This window comes from Ammospiza caudacuta, chromosome 1 (assembly GCF_027887145.1).
Source record: "Ammospiza caudacuta isolate bAmmCau1 chromosome 1, bAmmCau1.pri, whole genome shotgun sequence".
Classification (NCBI taxonomy): Eukaryota; Metazoa; Chordata; class Aves; order Passeriformes; family Passerellidae; genus Ammospiza; species Ammospiza caudacuta.
The window spans coordinates 2,430,728-2,451,153 of NC_080593.1; the positions used below are offsets into that span (position 1 = coordinate 2,430,728).

General features: G+C 46.8%; 1 protein-coding gene across 1 annotated transcript in view; it reads left to right on the forward strand.

Moving 5' to 3' along the window:
* The window catches only part of WNT3A (Wnt family member 3A), a 99,170-nt gene that overhangs the window by 76,574 nt on the left and 2,170 nt on the right, over positions 1-20,426 (forward strand). The window contains exon 3 of the mRNA XM_058811455.1: positions 18,293-18,558. Coding sequence (XP_058667438.1) covers positions 18,293-18,558 — 266 coding nt within the window. The remainder of the gene's footprint in view (positions 1-18,292; positions 18,559-20,426) is intronic.

Consider the following 20,426-nt stretch of genomic DNA (forward strand, 5'->3'; position numbering starts at 1 on the left):
CCAAATCCCTCCATCTTGGCTTCTGAACCCCCATCCTAAAAACCCCAAAATTCTACTTTTCTATCTTGTAGCAAACTAACTATCGTTCTACTTAAACTCTCATGGCTTGTAAATCTTCACATAAAGTTGGTAATTTTCTCCATGGGTTTAAATCAAAGGCACAGGGCCATGGCAAGGTCTCTGAGCCCCCTCCCATGGTCTTGAGTCCTCCAGGGCAGCCAGAGGAATGTCCTGGGTTCCTGCAAGCACAGGCTGAGCCCTGCCAGTCTATCCAGTGCAAAGTCAAAAGTGTATCATAAACCAAGTAAGTTTTTCTAGGAAAAAAAGAGTATTTTAACACCAAGATGCACTCCTAATTACACTGGCTAAACTTTTCTGCCCCTTCCACTGAATTAGATCTAAATTACACCAGGCCAAGAGGAGAATCAGGCCACGTGTTTTTCTGCTGATGGCCAAAATATATATTTTTACTTGATTCGATTTATTCACTAACTGATTTGCATAGACATTTCCAAAGGCTGTTCAGTTCTTTTTTTTTTTTTTTCTTTTTTTTTTTTTCCCAGTTTTTTTGCACTTCACATGTCATCTCCCCCCCACTCATTACACAGGGCAGCAGCAGTGTTGCCACCAAGGGAGCTCACATTTAACAGCAAGAGAGGAATCTTCAGCAATTCCCATCCCAGGGGGCCGCAGGATGCGGAGCTTTGATTTTGTTGCTTTAAGATAGGCAGGGATGAAAGCAATGTGCACTGGCAGGAAATCCTCAAGGTGCTGGGTTCCTCCAGCAGCTTCACAAGTGCCTTTCCCTCCCACGAAAACCACCAAAATCAGAACAGGTCATCACCTCCCTTCCAATTAATATCATTGATAAGGAGCCATGAGTTGTTCCCACCAACCCTGGAGAGCACAAACCCAGAGCTGGGGGGTGTGGATGCTCTTCAAGAACCTGAAACAGAACATCAGATGTCAAATCAGGAATAAAATCAGTCAAATCAGAAATAAAATCATGTCTAGTCCTCAATTAGGGATAAAATCAGTCAAATCAGGAATAAAATCAGTCAAATCAGGAATAAAATCAGACAAATCAGGAATAAAATCATGTCCAGTCCTCAAATAGGAATAAAATCATGCCCAGTCCTCAAATAGGAATAAAATCAGTCAAATCAGGAATAAAATCATGCCCAGTCCTCAAATAGGGATAAAATCAGTCAAATCAGGAATAAAATCATGTCCAGTCCTCAAATAGGAATAAAATCATGTCCAGACCTTAAATAGGAATAAAATCAGTCAAATCAGAAATAAAATCAGTCAAATCAGGACTAAAATCATGTCCAGTCCTCAAATAAGAAAAAAATCAGTCAAATCAAGACTAAAATCATGTCCAGTCCTCAAATAAGAATAAAATCAGTCAAATCAGGAATAAAAACCTGTCCAGTCCTCAAATATGAAGGCAGGGTTGATGTAAGAGCAAGCAGGTGAATTTGGTGAATTGACAGCAGCAAGAATGAGAAGCCAAAGCTGGAATTGTGAATTTTCTTGCAATCAGGTTGGCAAAGCCCTGAAAAAAGCTCACAATGTGAAAGAAAAGAAGAAAATATATTGAAATGACACATAGCTTGAGCAAGGGAAGGGTTAATCAAGGGATCTGTTATCATTTGGTTTAAAATGGGGGAGCCCAGAGCCAGGGATTGACCCTGAACCAAACCCCAGAGCACCTCCCTGCTCTTCCCATTGTGCCATTGCCCTTCAGAGAGACCCCAATCCCAACCCAGAGATTATTCCCAGTCTGGTCCCCAGTGCTTTCCTTGCCTGGGAGGGCAAAATCCATGTGCAGGTCAGGCTGGAAGGGATCATCTCCAGAGCAGAGAGGATTCCTGGATGTGAGGGCTGACCGGTGCATGGCACAGGGCATCTCTCTGATTAGAGGGGTCATTCTTTGAGCTTAAGAAACCTGGATAAAGCAAGGGAAGCATTAGATAAATGAAATTGGTTTGTCTTGTGAATACAAATTATGATTGATTAAGAAAATTATCTGGAGGTGTTTGGTGTCCTCTGCTTCTCCAGCAGGTTATTTGATTTTTTGGGGTTTTTTTGAGGTCAAGTAGCCCACTCATACTGGTGAATACAAGGTGAGAGCTTCACTGTTTTAAATCACAAGCAGATACAAGTTCTGGCTATTTTAGTGCTGTATTATTATCATTATCATTATCATTATCGTTATCATTATCATTATCGTTATCATTATCATTATCATTATCATTATCATTATTTAATATCTGTCTATGATTTGACAGTGAAGCCAATGAAGAGCAACCACAAATCACATTTCTGTGATCTTATATTCACCAGGAGCACAAGGTCGTATGAATATGTCTTATTCATGTGTGTCAGATTCAGAGGTGTTTGGTATCCTCTGCTTCTACAGCAGGTTGTTTGATTTTTGGGGGGTTTTTTGAGGTCAAATAGCCCATTCTCATTGGTGAGGGCAAGGTGAGAGCTTCACTGTTTTAAATCACAAGCAGATAAAAGTTCTGGCTATTTTAGTGCTGTTATGATTATTATTATTATTATATAACATCTGTCTGTGATTTAACTGTAAAGCTAATGGAGAGTGTCCAAAAATCACATTTCTGTGATTTTATATTCTCCAGGAACACAAGGTCCCATGTCTTATTCAGGGTGTGACAGATTCCCAGGAGGTCCCTGGCCATGTATTCACTTTCTGTGCTTTGCTCAGCTTCCCAAACCCAGCCAGTGACATTTTCAGCCCAACACAATAGCAGGCTGGCTCCTCTTGGTGGGTGAAATTAAACATTATTAGATGATGCTGTAAAGGGTGAAGTTCACTTTGAAATTGTGGTCAGGATAATTTGCCTCCATTTTTAACCTCTAGGATTTATTTCTCCGTATCTGGGACCAGCACCAGGCTGATCACCAGCTCATAGACTTTTCTCAGCCATGCTGGCAATGCACAACATAAGGAGGAAATTTGTTTTTTTCCACTTTTCCTGTTTTGATTATTTTGATTACGTCTAATTAGGATTGCAAGATTTAAGGGAATTTCTCAGAATGCAGCTGTTGGTCAGGGTGAAAGAGCGAGTTGTGATAGGACGGGGGGGATGGTTTTAAGGTGCAGAGGGAATGGTCAGGGGGGATTTTGGGAAGGAATTCTTGGCTGGGAGGCTGGAGAGGGTGCCCAGAGAAGCTGTGGCTGCCCCTGGATCCCTGGAAGTGCCCAAGGCCAGGTTGGATGGGATTTGGAGCAACTGGGACAGTGGAAGGTGTCCCTGCCATGGCAGAGGGGTTGAAATCTGACTTTGAGGTCCCTTCCAAGCCAAACCCCTCTGTGGTTCCGTGGTTCTGTGATAAATTTTCCTTGTTTCCAAGGGCCATACAAATCTCTGCATGACAAAGTTCTGAGTCTTTATTCACCAGGCCAGCAGATGTGTTCGTGGCAGGTGGAGCTGCTGGAAAGGGAGCTGTAGCTCAGTTTTTGAGGTTCCTGCTTTGGTTGGGTGAGGCAGGGGATTTTTTGGATTTCCCATCTTTAGGAGCTGAGCTCCTTCAGCAGTGTGCTCATGTGCACTCCCCCAATGATGGAGACATTTCAGACAAGTGTTCAATATATTTAACTCCCTTTTCTGCTTGAGATTTATACAAGGCCTCCGACTATAATCAAAATATCTGTCATCCACAGCTTATCTGCTGACTTAAAATTGCTTGTAAATCATCCACTCTGTGTCTGGGGCTTTGCAATTTCCTTATTCCTTAATTTCTAAATAGATCTGAAATTCCCCAGCATTGTCCTTGAGTGTTTGGGATTAGAAAATGGGAAGATAATGGTGGCTCTCTATCTCACAGGTGGGCAGTTGGGGCAGAGGAGCTGTTTGAAAGTCCTGTTTTGTAGGAGCCCCTTCTCCCTTAGGGACCACAAATCCAGCCTCCAAACCATGCTTCCTCTCATGAGCTATTTATAAAAAGTGGCTTTTATGCTGTGGGAGCTGCATCAAAATTTTTCTGCTTCCCCAACTGGGTGGAACTGAAACCCATGGAAAAAAAAAGAACCAAAAAACCAAAACCACAACCGAAAAACAACAACCAAAAAAAAAAAAACCCAAAAAAAAAACCCACCAAAAAACCCACAAAAAAACAACCAAAAAAAAAAAAAAAAAGAAACAAAAACCCAAAAAAAAAAAAAAAAAAAACCAAAACAAAAAGCCCCAAAAACCCAGATTACCCAAGCCTGCTGCAGGGAGGTGAGCAGCTCCTCCAGCACCCAGACCCCCTCCCTTCTCCAAATGCAGCCTGTAAAGCAAAAATTTCTGCAAGCCGAAAAATTGCTTAATTGCCTCAAATTGATTCCATGGTTTTATTAAGATATTTTCCCAGCTCTATTATGGTTAATTATTTGTATTACAGTAGACTCTGAGGCCCCAAGCAGAGATCAGGACCCCATTGTGCTGAATAGTGTACAAGCATTTAATAACAGAACCATTCCTTGCCCCAGATAGCTTGCAATTATGTGGGGAGCTGCAGTGGAAACACACCACAGCTCATGTGAGCACCTTTTAGGAGAGGTTAATGTGGATTTTGGAAGGCAAGAGGGTCCCTCACGAGAGCCTGTGCAGCCCCACTCTTCCTGATGGGCTCCAGTGGGAAAACCTCAAAGGAGAATCTTGATGTTCAAGCAGCAGATGAACTCCCCACCTGGATTAAGGCTTTGTGAGGGGAATCAAAAGGGGAGAAAAATGGGGGAAGCTGAACAGGTTCCTGTGCTGCTTTCCCCCTTCACCCTTGGTTTGTGCTCAGGATTGGGCTGAGGGAGGTTCGTGAGGGAGCTTGTTACCCTGGGGATTTCCAGCCCTGTCTTGCAGAGGCAGAGCTTTAGATAAATGCTGAGATCCAGCCTTGCAGGGACCCTGCTTCCTCCCAGTGAGGAAGTGGAGCAGAAATGCAGAAGGGGAGCCCTGTGTGTCTCCTTCTCCCTCCTCCCACCCCACCCTGTGACCGTGTTCACAGGGGCTCTTGGATGAGGGAAGAAACAAGGATCAGACTCCATGTTTCAGAAGGTTTGATCTATTATTTTATGATATATATTACATTAAAACTATACTGAAAGAATAGAAGAAAAGAAGCCATCAGAAGGCTGGCTAAGAATAGAATAGCAAAGAATGATAACAAAAGCTTCTGTCTTGGACTCTCTGTCCAACCCAACTGTGATTGGCCATTAATTAGAAACAACTGCATGAGACCAATCACAGATGCACCTGTTGCATTCCACAGCAGCAGATAATCAATGTTTACATTTTATTCCTGAGGCCTCCCAGCTTCTCAGGAGGAAAAATCCTAAGGAAAGGATTTTTCATAAAAGATGTCTGTGACACTGCCCCATTCCAAACCTCTGTGGCTGCATCTCTCCCATTGTGGGAGACCTCATCTATGGAGGGGTCAGCACTGGGGAAGCTTTTCCACACCTTCAAGCAGGTGGGGAGAGTTTTGAGACCTCAAAGCCCTGCTGGAGGTGATGTTTGGGGCCAGGAGTGGGACAGGTTTGGGGTGAATGGGCCCCACCTAATTTCACCTTGGCTGCTTCCAGAGATGGGGCATCCACCACCTCTTTGGACAACCTGCTCCAGTCCTTCACCACCCTCATCATAAAAAATGACTTCCTTATGTCTGCATCCACATATTTTTAGTTTAAAACCATTGTCCCTGTTTTAGTTCAGCAGGCCCTGCTGAGAAGCTGCTGGTTCAAGCAAGGATGTTTCTGGCACCCCATGTGCTGCTGAGCTCTGGGTGACCCTCAGGGGCTGCACATCTCTGCATTGCCCACCTCTCCCCGGGGCTGAGAGGATGTGAAAAGCAGCAAACTGTAGCCCCCAAACCAGGGGAAAATCCAATTGTTTCCAAGCTCTAAGCTCAGGTCTCAAGCAGAGCAGGAACCTCTGGAGATAACGCCGTGTCTGTGTGTGTGTGTGTAAAACGGCCTCGCCGAATCCCCCAGCTTTAGCAGGGCTTTGAAAAAGATCTGGGTGGTGATTCAAAATCCAGGTTATGACCTGTGACCTTTGGATGAGAAATTGTTGCCATTTAGGATGTGTTAGGAGGTCCATCCTTTTCATCAAATGCGTGTTTCTTCTTGCTGCGGGAGGCAATCACACCGGTATATCATTAACTCGCAGAAAAGGAGGCTGTAAAAGAAGTTGATGGGGGACCTTAGCCCACACCCTGCTGGGGTCTGCTCGGAGCACAATATCCCAGCGACCATGAGATTAAGCTAAAGAGAAAAGTGAAAATGCTTTTCACGATTCACACGCCCTTTAGATTGTTTTATTAAACCATTTGAATAGGGATTTCCCTTTCGGCCGACAACGGGGCCCGGCCAATGCATAGTTCTAGGTTGCTATGACTTAGTTGGTGCTGGCTAATCACAAGTGAGGGCAAATTTCATATAAAATATCTCGGCCCATTGTCAGCCTAATGCGGCGTGACAGTGGCAGCACAAAGGGGGATTCATTCCCCCCAGCAGGTAATAAGGACGATTTGCCATACCAACCAGGCAGTCTCGAGGGGGGCTGTCAAATGCGATCAGAGCAGCGAAATGGAGCCTCGCATTCCATTCTCAGGTGGGCGAAGGAGATCCTTTTGTTTGACCATGTTGCTTCTGATAACGGAATACAATTATATTCTTCTTTTTTTTTTTTAATGCTTCCCTGTATCCTACTGACCGTTGGGGCTGTTTTTATATGTGGTTTTTAGGGTTTGCCTTCTTTTTCTTGCCTTATTTATTTTTTTTCCCAAAGCTAGGAGGGACCCCAATGACTCTTTAACCTGGAGAATTTCACCCCAGTCCTTCCCTGCTCCTTTTCCTCCTTCCCCTTTCATTAAGGACCCTGTCCTGGCACAATGAGAGCCCTGTATCCCTGCTAATCTCCCCCAATTGGCACACACAGCTTCCTTTTGTCCGGAGCCTCCCAGGGATGTTGGGGAGACCAGGGGAAATTCGGGGCGGATGGATAGGACCGTGCTGCTCCAGGAAGATGGAATATTCAGGAGAAGGCATGCATGGGATGGAGGGAGGGGGGGATCAGAGCCTTTCACACATGACCAAGCCAACAGAAAGACAGACAAAGCACTAAGCGGGGTAGGCAGGGAGACATACAGGGCAATGATTAGATCAGCAGAGAGATAGGGCGATAGGGAGAGAGATAAGGGAGTGTTTGCTTTGCGGGTATCAGACTCGGGTTACTGATACCAGACCGTCCTGCTGATTTGCCTATCTCGGGGGTCTGGTTACCTGCGAGATCACCTGGGGTTGTTTTGACAGTGGCTAATTAGGGAGAGCATTCCACCCTGGGCTCACAGGCAGGGCAGCAGGGAGCACTGGCCCTGGACACCAGGCTTGCAGGCTGGCCTGGCCTTGGGCAAGCTGGCTCTGCCCGTTCCAGGTACAGCCTGAAAGGTTTTGGGGTGCAAAAAATGTTTGGAAGTGCAAAAAACATTTGGAAGTGTAAGAAAGGTTTGGAAGTGTGAGAAAAGTTTGGAGGTTTGAGCACGACACTGGAGGTTGCAGCTCTGATGTGCAACAAGAACCATGAGCAACCAACAGGGAGAAAGTGAAAAGAAAAAGAATGAGAAAGTGAAAAGAAAAAGAATGAGAGAAGACTCCCATCACTCAGATGTTTTGGGGGAACTTGGCCTTCAGGATTTTACAAGCCGCGCTAATCCAACCTCCTTCAATCCAGCATTGCCTCTTATCTGGATTGCCTTCATGTTCCCTGGTAGGAATTGCCCATTTAATAATTTCCCTCCAATGAGCTGAATCACTGCTAATCTGATCAAATGTCTTTTTAGGGCCTTTCATCTTCCCAGGGATGTGTTGACACTAGCACAGCTGGTTCAGAGGAAACAAGAACTCAATCAGAACTCCGCACAAAACACAGATGGGACCCAAACCTAACCTTTCCTTTCAGATATGCAAAAGTGTGGTTAACTTCTTGTTACTACGCATTTGCATAAATCTTTGCATTTAGGGGCCTGATTTTTAAGTGATTAAAGAAGCCAGGCAAAGTCTGGAGCTGGATTTTGATGAGAAACTGTGCAGAGCCAGCTGGGCACAGAGCTCTCTGTGAGGAAGGGGACAGGCTGTGGTGCCACACAGAGCTATGGGACAGCTCCTGGTTGGCATCATCTGCTGTGCTGTGTCACTATAGGACACAAAAAACCACAAGATCACACCCCTGTTCTCAAAGTGAAGAAAAAAGGGAAGGTTATTTTCTGACTTCAACATCTATAGTTTTCCAAAAGTGACAGCGGGTTGGAGGGTGACAGTGCCACCTCTCCAATGTCACTGGTCAAACTAACAGGCCATCAACTTTCTCTTCTTCCATAAAGAAATGCGAAACAATGAGTTATTTACAGAAAGTGTGTGAGAAAGTTTACTACAAGAATGTCAACATCAGAAAGTTTAGAAAATCTTAAAAAACCAAGGTAACAGTGCTGTGGGTGCTGCAGCTGCTCTTGGAGCCACCCTCATCCCATTCCAGGGAAAGCCTCAGTTACCTGCAGCCCTCAGTAACTGCTGTTCTGGTGGAGTGGGCTTCCCTTGGTTTGGAGATAATCCCATGTGGGAGTGCTGCTGAAGAGGAGGGGATGTGACACAAGGCAATGGCAGCAGGAGCTTGGGGAATGACTCCAGATCATTCAGGCCAGTCTGTGCAACTGTGTGGAGACTGGAGCTGTGGATTCCCATCCCTGGAAATGGTCAGGGCTGGGCTGGAGGGGGCTCTGAGTAACCTGGGCCCATGGCAGGGGCTTGGAAAGAAACAATCTTGAGGTCCCTTCCCATCCAAACCGTTCTGATTCTATAATTCTCTGATTGCAGTGTCACAAAGAGATCTTTGAGGAATACACTTAGTGATCCTTCTGCACCAAGGGATCCCAGGCAGCCATTTGGGCTCTGCTCCTGTTCAAAAGTTCCCAAGGTCCTCAGGATAAGATTGATGGGGTTTATATAACCCTGGGCACACCTTTGTGCAACACAGAGCTGCTCTGGAACATCCTGAGCTGCTGCCAAGATCTGTAACCAGATGAGGTGCTGGCTAGAAAGTCTCCATGTCATGGAATAATGGAATGGTTTGGGTTGGAAGGGACATTTAAAGGTCCTCTAGTCCCACCCCTTTGCAATGAGGTGACCACAACTCAACCCAGAGGCAGCTCCAGGTGCTGAGAATGTTCTGGAAGGCTCCATGGATAAACAGTGATCCCAGCATCACTCATGGGGTGCTCAGGCATCATGCAGCACTGGCTGAGGAGAGCATTCCTGCCCTTTTCCCCTCCCCTGTGGAATGCTGCAGGCTGAAAAGGTGCCCAAAGCTCAGGCTGGAGAGGGTAACATGAGATGTCTGCCCATTGCTTTGCAGATGGGGAAACTGAGGCAGAGTTTTGGAGTCACCCTTGTCCAGAGAGGTCCTTGGTGCAGCCAACAGGCTCTGATGTTCCCAAAGCCTCTGGAGGCTCCTCAGGGCTCCACAAGGGCTCCCTGGTGGGTCAGACAGAAAATCAGGGTCAGGGTACTTGGTGGTTTAGGCTGGGAGTGACCCCAAGGAGAGAAACAAAAGTTTAAAAATCTCAGAACCTCAGGATCTCTTCCTTAAGCTTCCACTTAGGGAGGTGTTTTCCAGCATAACCAGGATGAAATGGACGCTGCTCACACTGCAGAATTTGGGAATGTGCTCTGTGGAATGAATCTCCCTCCCACCAGGAATTCTGATTCCTTTTAGAGTCCTGGTGCTGAGCACATCCAAGGGTGGAAATCTTCCATCCTAACGGGTGGAAAGCAAACAGCACATGTGGGACAAGGAGCCCCTTTTTAAGGAGTAAAGGGATAATTGAGGAGGTCTGAGGTGCTGCAGAAGGTGAGGATGGGTCAAGGGAAATGGGAACTCTGGAAACAGAGGGAAGCTGAGGGGAGCTGGAGGCTGAGCCAGGCTTATGTAAAACCTTTTGGCTGCTTTATCTGAGATGGGATCCTCTCTTGTACAACCCAGAGGAATGTGGGGAAGCTGAAGCTCAGCTGCCTCCGAGGCTCCCAGTGCCAATATTTGGTTTCCAACGTTCCCAGTGTTTTCCCCTTGAGCACTGCCAGGGTCCCAGCACCGTGACACCCCTGTGATCCTCCTCCTCCTCCTCCTCCCCTGTGATGGGAACAGAGCTTGTTGCCCTCCAGCACTTGGGCACAGCCTGTGGATGGATCTGTCAGCCAGCCTGTGCCAAGGAGTTCCCTGTTCTCTGCCTTCCCCTGGTGCTGGGCCAATATTTAATAGTTCTGATTGGCAAATGATTTCCTGCTTGGTGATCATTCAAAAAAAAAAAACAAAAAACACTTCTAGCATTTTTTCTTTTTCCCCACCTTCCCATCTTCATTCCTTTCCCTGGGGAGAAATATGTCCTGTGAAAATGTGAACCTTCATTTCTTAGTATGGTTTAGGTTGGAAGGAAGAGACTTTTAAAGTTCATCAAATCCAGCTCCCTTTCCAATGGATCAGCTTGCTCAAAGCCCCACCTAATTTCACCTTGGCTGCTTCCAGGGATGGGGCATCCACCACCTCTTTGGACAACCACCCTCATCATAAAAAATTACTTCCTTATGTCTGCATCCACATATTTTTAGTTTAAAACCATTGCCTCTATTTTAGTTCAGCAGGCTCTACTGAGAAATCTCTCCTCCTTTCTTGCAAGCCACCAAAGAGCATCGTGAGGTGGGGGACGCCATCCCCATATCCTGAACTCTCAGGTTTTGGCTTTCAGGGATCTGCTGGTCAGGGATGTGCTGATCTGCTGCAGGTTCAGCAGAGCCCAGCAGTGCTGAAGGACTGGGGTATCCTCTGCTGGAATCTGGGGCAGCCTGGGCTGCACTGCTCCTCCTGCACGTGGATCCCAGGGCCAGCAGGCAATGCCATTTGTGTTGGTATAAGCCAGCAGTGATGCCTCCATGTGCTTTTGCAAATCCTGGGAGCTCTGACTCACTAGTCCCTCTGGATTTCGCTCCTGCTGTTCAGAAAGCAGCTGTGCCTGCAAGGCTGTCAGAGCCTAGAGAAACTCCTTCTCCCAAGGGCCACCAGCTCCTCAGCAATCAGCAGGCTCCTTCTGTATTAATCTTTTCTGGGATTCTTCTTTTTCATCCAAAGTGATGCAGTGTGGGCTTTCATTCAGAGCCTGCTGGTTTATCTTCATGGAGATGTTTCTGGGTGGATTCAAAGAGAGCACATTGTGCTGAGAGCAGCTGGGTGGTGATCTTGGTAGTGCAGTCAAAACCCAAATTCACAAAATTCACAGAATTCACAGAATTCACAGAATTCAGAGAATCACAGAATGACCAGGTTGGAAGAGACCTTCAAGATCATCGAGTCCAACCCAGCCCCAACAGCTCAACTCAACCCTGGCACCCAGTGCCACATCCAGGCTTTGTTAAACACACCCAGGGATGGGGACTGCACCACCTCCCCGGGCAGCCATTCCAGAACTTTATCACTCTTTCTGTAAAAACTTTTCCCTGCTCTCCAACCTGTATTTCCCTTGGTGCAGCTCGAGGCTGTGTGCTCTGGCTGTGTCAGTGCTGCTGCAGACAGAGCCCAGCCCCAGCTGAGCACAGGCACCTTTCAGGAGCTGCACAGAGTGATGGGGGCAGCCCTGAGTCTCCTTTTTTCCAGGCTGAGCACCCCCAGCTCCCTCGGGGGTTCCTCACAGGGTTTCTGCTTCACCCCACCTCAGTCTAAGCCGGGGCTTCCAAAGCTCCTCACAAATTCCTCACCACCTTTTTCCACTGGGCAGCACCTTCCAATGCCTGGGATGCTAAAGGTGCAGAAGGACCACAGGAACCAGGAAAACTGAGCCCATTGTGTAAAAGGCTGCGTTGTGCTGCTCCAAATACCACAAACACCAGCTTGTTCCCAGCTTTATTTCCAGTTTCTTAGTTCTTAGGGCTAATTTTGTTTATTTGGTTGGGTTTTTTCCCTTTTAATCCAGAATCACTGTAGTGTCAGCTGTTGTGCAAATCTTAACTGGCAGCTGTGGGTTTCTATCCCCTGGAGCCAAGGAGGGAATTGAAACCCTTTCTCACACTCTCTGTGTACCTAAGGAATCGGCCCAACCAGAAAGATGTTGGGAAGCCTTGGCCCCTTCCACCCCTCTAAGATGGGGGTTTCAAGAAGCTGGAGCTAGGGGTACTTTCTGTAGAATTTTAGCTTTGAAAAACAAAGCTCAGAGGAGCCAGCACGACTTCTCCCCACAGCCCTGCTAAACAGATAAACCATTTCCTCTATTTCACCCCATTTTTAGCAAAATGCCTCTCCCAAGGGCACTCCAGAGGTCTGTGGTGTCAGAAATTCAGGGCTCATAGTCACACATTCCCAATGTCTTTCCAATCATGGAATGGAGCAGGATCCTCTCCTCAAGAGCAGACATGGCTGGGAATTCTTCCCTTCATTGTCTGGGACATTTCTGTTCTTTTCCATGTTGTTTATACATTATCCAGCCCAAAATGCACAAAATCAGTGCTTCACTCCAAGGACTCTGTTTCAAAAAGGAAAGATTTAGGGTTTCAAGAATGGAGAATGGCTCAGTGTTGCAGGATAGATGTGATAAAAAGGGATTTTCAGAGCAAAATAAACCATTCTATTCACCCTGCTGCCTCACCACAGTCCATCTTGCCACGTATCTGGGACACCTACCTGACCTGGGGTTAATAATTTCATCATTCAGGGAAAATAAGTCACTGTCTGGGCAGAAGAACACACAAGAGCCGTTGCCACATATCAGACAGCTGAGATATTCATGCAGTTATTCATTTGCCTTCCCCATGCCACAATCTGAAAACCCTCTGCTGGGCTCCAATCCCTTCTCCTTACAATTCTGAAGACATCACTGAATTTAGCATTGCAGGCTCCTGGGGAGATAAGCAGGATTGTCCTCAGGTGTACAGATAAGGAAGGAGAAGCACAGAGCTACTGAAGGGTTTGCCCAAAGTCACACAAAACAGCCCTGTCACAGCAGAAAAGCAAATCTTGGGTCACATCATCCTCAGGCCTCTGGTTGTCAAAATTTTACTCCTCAGCCACGTGTTTTTGCATCTGAGGTGGGTTTGGTGCTGGGACAAGTGGTCAGAGAGGTTCTGCACGGAATATTCAGGGGATGTTCATTTTCTCAGATTTCAGTCTGGGCTTCTTAGAAACCCTATCCAGAGAGAGAGAGCTCTGCTTTGGTGGACACCCCTAAGGCCCTCTGTAAGTAATTTTTTCACTGATATTCAGTCCCTCAAGAATGGAGAGGGAATTGTGGAGAAGCAGCAGATATCCAGCTCTGCGCCCTGCAGGGAAACTCAGGGAATCAAACGAGCTGAAGGCAGAGCTTTGGTGACCAAAATTAAAATGCTCTGAAGTCAACATCCCCGTGAGACTGTGGTCCCTGCTCACCTCCTCCTTCCAGGTGACTTTCCAGAAGCTCTCCAAGCCCCAACCACCTCCTGCCACCAGAACCACCCAGAGAGGAATGAGGCCTGACAAACACAGGGCACTTTCCTGCTATCTTCACCAAATCTCTTGCATTTTTATATGGCACCTTAATAACCCCTCATTTCCATCACAAGTGCATGCTTTCCTCCTGCTTATCTCCATCTCCACGCTGCTCCTGCTCCATTCCTGCAGCCGCGCCGCCCCCGGCTGCATCCCGGGGATGTTTTTGGGATGCTCGGGGATGCTGGGGGAAGGCAGGACATGTCCCATGGCTTTTGGGAGGTGGCAGGACGTGACTCACAGCATGGCACGGCTCCATCTGCGTCAATATTGAACCCGCTGCCTTAACTTAGGGGGGCAGGAGATGTTAAAGCCAGTGCCCTAATTTCGTGGAGTCATTAAGAGACCTGGCTGCGACTTTCTCAAGAGACAAAACTCCTCAGCTCGGTGCCCCGGGGCCAGAGCTGAGCTCCTTGGGCCTGCCTGCCTGCATTCCCCAGGTAGTTGCCATCAGATACAAGGCGATTTGCTTCCTGTTGTGTGCTCTTAAGTGGTGGCTGCATTTCAAAAGCAGGGGAGTGATTGAGTCCTGTCCCAGGCTGTAAAAGGCACCCGGCGCTTTCTGGGAAGAGCAGAGCTCGCTGTAATTGGTGCTTCTTAAGGAAAATCCCATCAATGCCCTACTGGCTTTCAATGAGGGCTAAAAACCGTGCAGAGTTTAGGGGATGGACCTGAGATTTAGGGTTTGGTGTCTACAGACAAAATTGTCCGCCTGGAACTGCTTGTGGCCAAGTCTGGCAAATATGGGAATTCTCCAGGCTGTGCTGCCTGAAGCTCCCTGGGGTTTGAGCTCTGCACCTGGACAGAATCACTGGGTTGTAGAATCCTTAAGGCTGGAAAAGACCAGCAAGGTCACCGAGCCCAGACATGAACCCAGCACTGCCACAGAATCCCGTGTCTCCAAGTGCCATGTCCTTAAAATCCCTCCAGGTGACTCCACCACTGCCCTGGGCCTGACAAACCTTTCAGTGAAGAAATTTTCCCTAATATCCAACCAAAACATCCAATTTTCCCTAAAATTTCACAAATTTTCCGTCTTGACACAGCCTGAGGCCGTTCCCTCTGCTCCTGTCCCTGTTCCCTGGAGCAGATCCCAAATCCCCCCCTGGCTGTCCCCTCCTGTCAGGAGCTGTGCAGAGCCACAAGGTCCCCCCTGAGCCTCCTTTGCTCCAGCTGAGCCCCTGCCCAGCTCCCTCAGGCTCTCCTGGTGCTCCAGACCCTTCCCTGGACACTCTCCATCCCCTCAATATCTTTCTTGTAGTGAGGGCAATGCCCAGGGAAACACCACTGGGCTGATGGCTCCTGCTGAATCCAAACCATGGACTCCCAAGCCAAGGCCACCCCTCTCATCCCCACACAGGAGAAGTTTTCCTGCACAAACACCACCTCTGCAGACATTTTCTCTTTGGTCCAAGCTTGGACAGGAGGCACAGGAGGTTTGCAAACATCAGTTCAGCACCCACAGCTCCTTCCCAGGCCTGAACCAGATCCCTCCTGGGCAGAGGAAAGGGTGATCTCCAAGAGATGAGAGCTGGCCTGACCAAGGAACTTTAGGAAAGCACGCTATCCTTGTCTCTGGTACCTGGGTTTGATGGATGGGCCACCTGGTGGGTCAGGAATTATCTGGATGGTGGCACTGCAGTGGTGTTCCTTGGGGCTTGGGGCTGGCACTGGTTGCTGGTGATAAGGACAGTGGGGTCCAGGGCACCCTCAGGAGCTTTGTGACACCAGGCTGAGGGAAAGGATGGAGATGTGGCTCTGTGCAAACCTCATGAAGCTCAAGGCCAAATGCAAGGCCCTGTGTTGGAAAATCCCAGCTCTACAGAGACAGGGCACCTGAGAGGTGTTTTAAAAGATTTTATTCCATTTTCAGTCTCAATGAAGGGTGAGACAGATGAAAAACTGAACACCAATCTATCAGAAGCCAACCTATTTCCTGGTTACCTTATAAATATTACCTTACAGATATATACCTTATAATTATTTTTCAGCCTATTAGCTTTTGCCAGGCAATGCTGCTAATACTTCTAACACCAATCACCTTTATTTTAATCACGTATAATCACCTATTATTCTACCCCACGTGGTCTTGCTACAATGCATCTTTCACAGTTCTAATTCTCTAAAATATCTGGTCTTTTTTCAAGGCCATCTTCTGCAACTGGTTTTTAGAGATTTAGAGATTATCATGGCATCCACCCCTCACTTCACTTCACTGGCTTTTGTGAGGAGCCTTTCATTCTTCAGAGACCCCAAAGCTGGTCAGAAATGTTCTTGGAGACCTCATATGAAGCACTGCACCCCCAAAATTTGGTTTCTGGATCCCCACCTGGACTTAGGCAAGTGTCAGATGCAGAGTCCCCATTCCTGTGTGAACGGGGCTCTCCTGTCCATGCTCCAAGCTGAGCTTTCACAATCAAGAACTGCATGGTCATCATTTGCAGGATGCTGGCATCCTCCAGGCTGGCCAGATGCTGAACAAGGGTTTTTCAAAATCTCACTGGCGACCTCAGGGTTCCTGCATTTTCCTTTTCTTTTTTTTTCTTTTGGTTGTAGCCCTCGGTGAGTTAATAACCTCCCCAAGTGCCCTGGCAAACATGTTCCAGGACATTGCTCATCCCTTCAGCCTGTAAGGTCATGCACATTATGGGATTTGCATACTGTTGTGTTTGGTAGCCTTCCCAAAGCAAAGCTTGAGCTCTTGCTTAAGCCTAAAATCCAGCCAGGACTGCCCCACAGTCGTGATTGCTCCCCGAAAACATGTTGAGCTTTTTGGCTTGGTGCATTAAACTTTCTTCACATTAGCAAAGCCTGGAAGCATCTGGAAGGCAAAGATTAAGCCAAAGTGCCCAGGGAAAGCTCAGATCAGCAAAATATGGTGCAGGGAAGGTTTGAGTGGTTTTTGAGCAGTCAGGTGATATAAAATTCATTAGAAGCTTTGGTGAAGTTGCATCAACTGAAAATGTGACCTTGTGACTTTATGGATCCATTAATATTTCAATGTCTCAGTGGAATAATATAAAAAGTTTCAGGGACAACACAATTTCTAGGATAAGTGCTCTATAAGCACAGGGTGAGTGGGGAATAATACAGGAGGTTAAGGTAGGCCTGTTATCAGAATCTTTGTGCCTGCTTAGAATTGCCCCAAAGGTTTGAGAGCAGCCCTGTTCATGGTTAAACTCCCATTTTTACCCTTCTGGTGTTTTCTGAGGTGTGGTGTTGAACTGCAGGGTCATTTCTTGAGAGTGAAGAAACTAAAACCGTGAGGAGAAAGGGAAATAAATTTGATATCTTGGGGTGCTCCCCACTTGCAAAGCAGTTTGAAAAGTTTGGTTTTCATTTTAATACATCCAGGAAAGCCTTCCCTGCTCCCCTTCCCTGCCCAGCTCTCCCTGGCATGGAAGGCTGTGAGGGAAGTTCTCCACAAAGACTAAAACTCCTCAGTCCTTGGCCATGACATCTTCTGGTGATTCTGGTGGGATCATTGTGCTGATCCCACTCTCCAGCCTGAGGCTGTGGGCACAAGGGAAAGCTCATTTCCCTCATTTCCCTCATTTCCATTGGCAGGGACCTTGGTCAGGCAAGGGAGGAGAACTTGGGGCAGGTGTAAGGTGTATTTTGAGTGCTGTCACTGAGTAAAACACTCAGCCTTGGGGCAAAGAGATGGAGGGAGGGGACAAGGCTTGGTTCACATCCTGAGGATTGAGGATGTGACCATCCTGGCATTTTCCTACCTTCCAGCCACCAGCACCTCTCCCTGTCAAGGAAGAGGAGCTTTACCTGGTGCTGGTCCCAGGTTGTTGTTAAGTGTAAACCTGCATTTTTAATTTTTTTGGGAACATATCCAAATTCTGAAGCAAAGCCCACAGCTCAGGGGCTGGCTATGTGGTGCATTGGCTGCACAGTACCAGATAGAATATTCCCCTGAAATTCAGGTTTGCACAGCTGTCTCTGCTGCCATGGCCCTCTCCAAAGACCTGAGGATGACCCCAGTCAGAACTTTTTGGCTGACCTCAGTGGCTTTGGATCAAGCCTGGTCCTGTCTGCGCAGAAACTCATTTCCTAGCAAAAAACAAGTCTTTGGAGTAGGTCCAAGCTAGACCACAGGGAAGAGGAGGATTCCCTGGCCTTCTGCCATGCCCTCCAGAGAAAGTGTTCACAGCACTGACCAAATCCATGCTTCACTGGCCCTTCCTTGTTGTGGTGTTGTGAGGGTCCCCAGGACGAGGTGAGAGATGAGAATTGACTCTAAGTTCTTAGAAGGCCTGATATTATATTATATTATATTATATTATATTATATTATATATTATATTGTATTATATTATATTATATTGTATTATATTATATTATATTATATTATATTATATTATATTATATTAATTACATTACATTACAACATTATATGATATGATTGATATGATATGATATTAAAAGAAAATTATATACTAAAACTACACAAAAGAAAGAGAAAGGAGACATCAGAAGGCTAAAAAAGAATGAATTATAAAAACCCATGACAGACCAGAGAGTCTGACACAGCTGGACTTGGATTGGTTACTAAGTAAAAACAATTAACATGTTTGAATAAACAACTCTCTAAATCACATTCCAGAGGAGCAAAACATGGGGAAGCTGAGGCTCCTCATCTTGCCAGGAGAAGAAATCCTGGCGAAGGGATTTTCCATAAAATATCCCAGTGACGTTTCCTCTCTCTCGCAGCCACCAGGGAGTCGGCCTTCGTCCACGCCATCGCCTCCGCCGGGGTGGCATTCGCTGTCACCAGGTCCTGTGCCGAGGGCTCGGCCACCATCTGCGGGTGTGACACGCGCCACAAGGGCTCTCCTGGCGAGGGCTGGAAGTGGGGAGGCTGCAGTGAGGACGTGGAGTTCGGCAGCATGGTGTCCCGGGAGTTCGCGGACGCGCGGGAGAACCGGCCCGACGCGCGCTCGGCCATGAACCGGCACAACAACGAGGCTGGAAGGACGGTAAGGACGTCTCATCTCCTCCTTTCCTGTTGGTGTTTTCTGACCTGAGAGGATGAGTGGTGGGAGGGGATTAAGGGGGCTCAAAAGGCCGAAATCTGGGCTAATTTGTGTCACAAAATGGTAGTACCTGTCTCATGATAGTCTAGATCTACGTGCTTGGTCTTTGAAAGCTCCACATGAATTCACCCACACAGATATAAACACCTGCCTTGGAGTCAGCTGCCAGATCTCTTTTATAGAGAATGGATCAAGGCAGGTGAAGGCTGGGATTTCTTCCCATCTTATGAGGATACCTGCCCCCAGAAGATGGGATTTCGTCCCAGCTTAGGAGGATATCTACCCCCAGAAGATGGAATTTCAACCCATCTTTTGAAGATATCTACCCCCAAAAGTTGTGGATGCCCCATTCCTGGAAGTGTCCAAGGCCAGGTTGGACAGGGCTAGCAGAAGGTGTCCCTGCCCATTCCAGGGTGGTTGGAACTGAGCGATTTTTAAGGTCCCTTCCAACCTAAATCATTCTGTGATTCCACTATTAGAGTTATTAACCCTTATTCCACTATTAGAGTTATTAATAATGTCCTAATTGTGGCTGTTCCCTTCCACTGAGTGTGGGGCACCTGAAGTTTTGGTGCAATTGTCCATTCCCCTTCTCTGCAGCCTTGAGGGAGGAGAAGAGCCAGGAGAGCTTTTCCCACAACCCATCTTCTCAACCCTGTTCTATTTCCCAGGAAATATTTAAACAAAATTAGAGGCAATAGAACTCTGGTGCCTCCTGATTAAACTTGGACCATGCCCTGAAGCTGTTTTTACTTCAAACAATCTTGGAACAAAACGTGTTGGGGAAAAGAAGGCACAAAATCTGCCTTATACACAATTAATCTTTTCCCTAGGTGGAATAATCCCAAAAGGGGGATATTCCTTTTTTTTTTTTTTCCATCTCAAGAATAGCCCAGAAATCCAGAAGAATGTAATTTGTGGGAAACAATTTGTAGAACTGTAGAACCACAAAGCCCTTTCTAACAGAGATTATGCCACAGCTTTTCTGAGATAAGAAAGGACAGGTTAATGTGGTCTTGTCCTCAGGTCTTGCACATATCCAGGAGAACATTTGTGCGCTGAGCTGTACCAAAGCCACCACAGCTGCTGTGCTGGGACACGTCCTCAGGCAGGCTGGGGTTTCCTGAGAACTCCTGAAGTGGATGCTGTAAATTCCCAGTGCTGTTATCCCACCCCACACCACAGCAGAGCTGTTGGAATACAACTTCTGAAAGGGAAATACCACCAGAAACCAAAATTGTCTGCAATGGAGATGACCACAAGCAATGATGTGGTTTCTTCCGGCTCTGGCCTAAATTATCCCAGGTACCCCCAGGGATGGGGCAGTTACTGGGATATGTAATGGGAAAAAGAGGGGTTTCCTTTAAAGTGAGAATCTGTTTTAAAGTGAGAATCCTTGGAAAAAAACAAACATGTGGTGGTGTTTGCAGGTCCTCAGGATGAGGGAAGAGATGAGAATCTTGACTCCATGTTTCAGAAGGCTGATTTATTATTTTATGATACATATTATATAAAAAGAAAATGATATGTTAAAACTACACTAAAGAAAGAGAAAGGAGACATCAGAAGGCTAGAAAAGAATGAATAATAAAATCTTGTGAGTGACCAGAATCGCAACACAGCTGGACCTGTGATTGGTCATCAAGTAGAAACAATTCACATGAAACCAATCACAGATCCACCTGTTGCATTCCACAGCAGCAGATAATCATTGTTTACATTTCTTTTCTGAGGCTTCTCAGGAGGAAAAATCTTGGTAAAAGGATTTTTCATAAAATGTGTCCGTGACACAAACATCCCTGTGACCACAG